A 7,550-nucleotide genomic window follows, 5' to 3' on the forward strand; every position below is an offset into this window, starting at 1 on the left:
ACAAATATTTATAATCCATTTATGATAAATCTTATTTCAACAAGGTTACTAGTTGCATTTAATATTATTATTAAAACCAACAAAAATAAATAAAATTCTGAAGTTTATTGCAGTTTATAATTGATATTGAAATATTCTGCATTATGTTATTTTATCGATTTGTATTTATTTTATGTATCTGTGTAAATTTTGACGCCTTAATTAGTGTTTTTGCGCAAGTTAACAAATCTGACGAAAATGAATATAAAAAAGTTATTAGTATGACATTGCCTGTTTATATGGTTGCTTCGAGAGCCGATCTTGTTAACTCAACTATATGCGGAAAGGAATTACGAGACTTCCGAGACGCCGTGGATCAACGAATATTGTGGAGCTTGAAAAGTAAGTAAAATTTTATTTATTTAATCATGCTTATATAAAAAAAACTCGAAAATTAAAAAAATTAATTGATAAAAAATTTATACGAAAGAGATAAAAAGCAATCAAGAATCAGCACAGTAAATTGTACGCATATGTTTTATTACAATCAAATTACATTGATATTTTGACTACGTGATAGACAAATTCACAAAAAGCGTATGTTTCGGTCTCTTTTTTTGGACTATCCTCATCACAATTACAAAGTAAATGGAATACATTATATCAAAAATGTGACAATAATAATATGAAGAATGAGAGTGAGTTACTTATGTTATACAGAAGAACAGAAGGCAAATGTTACAATGACAAATTTTGTCTCGAAAATCCGTGTTATTATTATTTATTTTTGTATAGTGTGTGTCGTATGTCTCTCGGATGTTTTTGATCTCGGCTCTCTGTTTTGCATTTAATTTGGTGAATCATCCCGCTACTCTTTATTTATTTTAAAAGATTTTTAGTTTTTTATATCTCGGAAAGGTTTTCTTTTTTATTATTGATCTTTAATTATTTCCCTCCAGCTTTATAATGTCCTATCCTGTGAACATTATGTCATCTCTTAACGACTAGAACCGATAGGAAACTACGAGATCAAAGGTCAAGACATACGAGTTTTTATCTGTTTATTTGCTGAAGATGGTCCGGAAAAAGAACCGAAACGTTTATTAAAGAAGATTTCTATTTGAATTTTTTTATGCCGGCTTACTGCACCCGGCTCTTATTAGCCTATTTTTTATCCTTGTATTCATATAATTTTACGAAATATTTGGAATTTTTACATTAGGCATATGCTTTATTCAAAGAGATGTTCAAACTTTCTACCGTTATATCATAAACCGGTTTCATGAACTGGATAGAAAGATGATCTCATACTATTTAAATAGTATGGGATCTCTTATTTTAATGGTATATAATCATTTTTCAGTTTAGTCATTGATATGATCATTATAATTTAATATTTAAAATTCAATTTTCTATTTTATTTTTAACGTTTTATTTTACTGTTTTTTGTTTGTCAATGAAATAAATTTGTATATAATTTTTTTTTCCCTCTCTAATGCTACTTGAAATTGTTTTATAAACATATGTCCGTAAATGCTTCCTAACAGAACTATAACCATTGAAAGTTGATGTGAATAATGTGATTTGTGATTTTTCAAATGTGAATTTGAATAGAATTTGTAATGCATTTGTAAATAAACAGTTAAAATAAGTTCAATTAAAAATCTTTTTTCTTTTCTTTTTCAAATATTTACATCAACTTTGAATGATAGTAATTTTATTAAGAAGCATTTACGAACATATGTTTATTAAACAATTTCAACTCTAAATGACTTTAATAACACGCCCATGGGACACCCAGTATATTAAGATGTACAGTAATGTTATTTTTCGCAAAAATATATAACTTATTGAGAAAAATTATTTAAAATTCTCTATTTAAAACATGATTCTATGATTATTAAATAATAACAATATAACACAAATTGTATAAGTATTCAATAATCTAATTCCTGATATTCTAATTCTCTCTCTCAGTTGATCAATGTTATATTGGTTTTAAGCGATATTTAAAACTATATTGGCTTTTGATAATAGTTAATGTCATTTGGTTTTTGGCTTTAAGCTTTAGACTATAATTTAATCTTTGATTAGTTTAAAGTCTAATAAAGCCAAAAGACATATGACATTAATTATTACCAAACGCCAAAAAAGTTTTAGATCTCGCTTAAAGCCAAAAAAACATTGGTGCGATCGGGTCTAATTAATGAAATATTTAAAGATTACTTTTTAAATTCAACAATGAATGAAAACATTGATGATGTACTAATAATAAATAAAAATTATTGTTCAATATTTATGTTTAAATAATAATTGTTTATTTTATATTTTTGAGTGCTGGATTCTAGCGGGGGATTTAAACCAGGCTTTCTTTATGGAAATAATTACTGGCTAGGGAGTCGTAGTCAATGTCTCGATACAATGAATACAGCTCCTCTAGAAATCGCAGAACGGCATATATTAAATAATACGATATATCGTGATCCACAAAAGGAATTTCCGCCTTTCGAAGTAAATTACTTTGTTTCTCATTTCACACACAACAGTACTCTTCAATACCATATGAATGTCGATACCAATGAAGTAAGTTCATTTTTATAAAATAAGCTTCTCTCTCTTTTTTTCTCTACCCATACATAAAGTTAGCTAGAAAGAATATCAAATTATAAATTAAATTAAAGCCAGTGAACTAATATAGATTTTTCAATTTTTTATCAAATTATATATATAATTGTCTGTCACAAACTCTGAGGAACGATAGGTTTCGTATCGCGTACCTCAGAGTTTGTCGCAGTGGTCCTGAATCATTCAGTACATATTATTAGCAATAATATATATATATATACAATATTATAGAACAAACTAATCCTAGATATTATGTTTATTCTTAAATCTTAAAATAAACTCTGATTTGTTTCTTTTAAACATTCTAATATACATAATTATATAAGGTGTATTTATAAAATGTTCTATATTATATAATATATGTACATATACACACAAAAGTATTTTAATATGTACTATACAATATATTTTGTTTTAGGATTTAATTACACTCGGCCTCTGTTTACCAGCATCATGTTCTATAAATGATCTAACTTTAATTCTGGAAAAAATATTTCGCGATAGAATTTTTTTTATCAGTGACCTTTATTCCGTGGATTTCAAATTGATCGAGATTAAAAATCTAAAAGACGATCAACAATGGTTATCTTATGATGCAATATTTTTCATCTGGTATATCAAAAAAGCAAAAAAAATATATAATTAATAATATACAGGTGTTTCAAAAGTAGAAGTCCATCGCTCGAGAGATTATTGAGGACCCACAAACAAGAAAAAAACTTAGTATAAACATAGATCTGGAAATGCGTTGTTTTCAAATTATCGCCATTTTTGTAAAAATTTCAAATTGCTTCGCTTTGAAATTTTATTGTCAAAATTGAAAGAAGGGATGGTTTTTATGAATGAAACACTCTGTTATAAAATAATAATTATTTTACCAGCAAATAGCAAAACATTACTCAAAAGAAATAAGGAATACTTCTCATACGCTAAAAAATAGGCTATTTTTAAATCGCTGAAACTCCGCGAAGAAATCATCAGACCAAAAATTAAAAAACATTTTGAAGCTTGAAGTTTTAACTTTTTTAACTTTTTAGCGCGTTTTTTGGTAGTTTTAAAAGAGAGAACTAATCAGCATCGTGGAAAAGAGGCAACAATGTCAATAACATGACTTTTTTAGAGAGGATTTTCTTGTTTTTTTCTTCTTTTTTTTGGACCGAGTTACACGATTTTGAAACTAAACTAGTATCTCTTAAACATCCTTTTTAAGGCACAGAATTGAAAAAATATAAAAAATATAAAAAATTCGATAGTTCGTTAAAGTTGAAACTTCAGGCTTTTTTAATTTTAATCTGATATCGCCGAGTATCGACATTAATTCTAAAAAATACAGGTTTCAAAATCAAGTAACTCGGTCAAATATATTATTAAAAAATAGCATTTTGTAGATAAAATGTTATAGTTTATGAAACTTGAAATAAATTTTTCGAGAAAAATTTTTTTATCGAGCTGCAAAGTATTAACTACGTAATTTTAAGAACAAAACAATGTATTCGTTTTTAAAGCACAGAACAAGAAAAATATAAAAATCTGAGAAAACTGTTGAGAGCGCGTTAAAGTTAAAATTTTAAGTTTCAAAATGCTTTTTAATTTTTTTCTTACGATGATTTTTCGCGGATTTAAACGGCTCGAAAATATCCTAATTTTTAGTGTTTAAAATACTGTTTTTTATTCTTTGTTTTTTGAATAGTGAATAATAACAAGCAAATTTTTGTATAGTTTTTAAAATTTTGAAATAATAGAGAGATATATTTTGTATTTATTTTATAATTGTAGTGTTTTAGCGCTTACTTTTTTTATAATGATAATTGGAACAATGTACGATATATTCGTGCATCAAAAATATTTACTTGCAAAAGATAAAACTAATATTACAACTAGTAAGTATCGTATTTAAATTATTCGTAATTTTGATTATGTATTATACTCGTATTTGAAAAATCACGCTTATGCATTGTACATTAAAATGATATTTGACTATTTAAAATTAGTGTATTTTCAAGTCGAATAATTTAATAAGGAAATATTTTAATAAAGATCAGCAAAAATTTATATATAGATTTATATATTAATAGTCATCTTGTATATGCATATATTTTTTTAAATTTAAATAATGCTTCTTTCTTCAAGTTTTCTTATTTAATTAAAGCATATGTTGATTTTTATATAAATATATTACTGAAAATTCTATCTTGCGATATAGATGTGGAGAACATGTCCGAGGAAATGGAAATAACATCTTTATCTTCACATCGAGAAAATAGAATTGGAAAAATACTAATATGTTTTTCTGTATACACAAATACAAAAATAATATTCAGCACAAAATTGGATGCTAACGCAATACCTACTATTCACGGTTTAAAATTTCTGACTATGAATTGGATAATTTTTGTTCATACAATATTCTTCATGTTGAATTATATCGGTGAGTAATTCGAAAAAGACTTATAGAATTAATATATATATACATCTTGTTTTCTATATATAACAGAGATTATTTTGTATATATAGACAATAAAACATTCTTACGGAGAATCTTTTCGGATTTCTTCACTCAAGTATTGTGTAACATAATCATATCGACAGATACCTTCTTGTTTACAAGCGGATTTTTAATAGCCTATTTATATTTGAAGGATAAGATAGGTAAAGATAAAACCACATCGATTAATTACAAAGCAAAATTAAATGAATTCTTTATTCATATAATAAAAAGATTTATTCGGTACGTTTTTCTCGCTGATTATCTTTATTTATATAGGCAATAAATAAGAACAATGCATATAAAAACAATTTAGAAATAAAATTTAAGATAATAATATTATCTCTTTTTATGTATTGTATATATATTTATATCTCAAAACAATTTATATTAAGGTTGACACCTGCGTACATGATGATGATAGGAATACTACAATTAAATTCGGCTTGGTACGACAAGAATTCACAATTTTATCCAAATTTTAGATTGCACGAAATTTGTAGGAAATATTGGTGGAGAAATTTTGTATACATAAATAATCTGTTCGATCTCGATTCGATGGTATATAAATATATTTTAAATAGTTATAATTAATTTAATATTGCTTAAAAAATATTAAAATTTTATTTTAAATTTTCTATTTTCTTATAGTGCATGATTTGGAGTTGGTATTTAGCCAATGACATGCAATATTTTATAATTGCTACTGTGCTATTGATTTTGTCAACTGTGTAAGTTGATGTATCGAGGATATTATAATCAGCACAATATATTAAGTATATATTTAAATAAATATAAATTGCTAATTTTAGGTACTTCTACATGACTGTTGTCATATTGGGTGCACTTTTAATAGGCTCTATTGTACTTACCGGTTATATTTCATATATTTACGAATATATTCCGACGTAAGTAATAAAAACATTTTGCTAATTATAAGATTACTTAAATATTGTCTTATTGCAGATTGGACGAACAATATAGACTTTTTAGTGTTTTGTACTATCCCCCATGGATCAGAATAGGACCATATATTATTGGCATAATTACAGGTTACATTGTAAGAAGACTAAATAAAAAATTGGTCTTGAGAAAAGTAAAGTATAATTTGATTATCATATGACTTTTTAATGTGAAAAATAAGCAATTATTAAACAATTATAAAAATAGTTACAAAATACATGAATAGATGATTTTATTTAATTATTTATATATTACTTTATATATATTAATATATTTATATTTTAATTAAATATTTGTGAATTTTTACAATTTGTGTATAATTTACTTTCAGAAAATTGTAATTTTATGTTGGTGTCTTAGTAGCGCGTGTATTATTTTCGTATTATTAGGCTTTTATGAACGAAACGTATCTATTCTGTATGTTGCTGTTTATGTTGCGTTAAGTAGAACACTCTGGGCCATAGGTATAGCATGGATTGTAATAGGATGTTTTACTAAGCATGGTGGTTAGTATATTTCATAAAATATTATAAATCTTATTACACATTTGCACATAAATCTACGCAAATAAATTGTAATATTATAATTAATATAATAATAATATTGTGTAATATTATTTCTTGCATCTCTCATTTAATTTATTTTTAATTTATAGTTTTTTTTAATGGCATAACGCATAAAAATAATTCTATAATTTTAAAAAATGTTATTTTTATCATCATACATATATATATATACAAATTATTTTATTATGTTACAGGTATTGTTAATCGGTTATTATCGTTGAAAGTCTTTATCCCTTTCAGCAAACTTACTTATTGTGCTTATCTCGTAAATCCCTTCATTATACAATCGATTCATTTCTCTAGTGAAACATCCGTTCATTTGGAATTACTGCCTCTGGTAAGTGAAGATTATCTCTAAAATTTCGATACTAACAGAAGACTTTTTAACATTTATTATCAATTTTTAGATTCCTATGTTTATAGGATACTTGATGATTAGTTACGTTTGTGCTTACGTATTATCTTTAATAGCAGAAATACCATATATCTTACTAATGCGAATGTTCCTTCAATCTCGCAAGGACAGAAGATATCCATGTCGCAAAAGATTGTAATTTTGCATATTAAATTATTATTAAAATATGTAATATTTAATATGTTATATTAAATATATAATATAATGTAATATTGAAATACATTAATATAAATATAACATCTTTCATTTAATAAAAAATTTTTTGTTTCATCAAGGGACATTGTCGTTTTGCGCCATGTCAAGCGTAATACAGACAGATTATACATCTATACGCGGTTCACTAGTTGAGTATACTTTATACTTAGTTGAGTGTACTTTAAATTATTGGATCTCATTATCAGTAACGTTTGAACCGATCAAATTCCTAATAGACAGACTCTTAATCGATAGTTTGATTTTTGTCTGTTATTTATGCAATGCGTACGCCATTTATCATCCACATTTAATTTTCGTTATT

The 7,550-nt window shown here is 25.5% G+C and overlaps 1 protein-coding gene across 1 annotated transcript; it reads left to right on the plus strand.

Annotated features, from left to right (window-relative positions):
* Positions 1-260: 260 nt before the first annotated feature.
* On the plus strand, positions 261-7,172 carry LOC138939522 (nose resistant to fluoxetine protein 6-like). Its single transcript, XM_070307378.1, has 13 exons — positions 261-381; positions 2,315-2,562; positions 3,023-3,216; positions 4,381-4,484; positions 4,808-5,032; positions 5,119-5,332; positions 5,485-5,650; positions 5,741-5,820; positions 5,902-5,997; positions 6,056-6,185; positions 6,384-6,558; positions 6,813-6,955; positions 7,026-7,172. Exons 1-13 carry the CDS (start codon positions 261-263, stop codon positions 7,170-7,172), a joined length of 2,043 nt encoding a protein of 680 aa, XP_070163479.1.
* The last annotated feature ends 378 nt before the right edge of the window (positions 7,173-7,550 follow it).

The sequence above is a fragment of the Polyergus mexicanus genome, unplaced genomic scaffold (assembly GCF_030449975.1).
Source record: "Polyergus mexicanus isolate NDT 795.1 unplaced genomic scaffold, iyPolMexi1.0 SCAF_14, whole genome shotgun sequence".
Classification (NCBI taxonomy): Eukaryota; Metazoa; Arthropoda; class Insecta; order Hymenoptera; family Formicidae; genus Polyergus; species Polyergus mexicanus.

Coding starts and splice junctions, on each gene's coding strand:
- LOC138939522 (XM_070307378.1), top strand. CDS start 261: ATGACATTGCCTGTTTATATGGTTGCTTCGAGAGCCGATCTTGTTAAC. Junction 3,217..4,380: donor GATGCAATATTTTTCATCTG/GTATATCAAAAA, acceptor TTATAATTGTAG/TGTTTTAGCGCTTACTTTTT. Junction 5,333..5,484: donor ATAATAAAAAGATTTATTCG/GTACGTTTTTCT, acceptor ATTTATATTAAG/GTTGACACCTGCGTACATGA.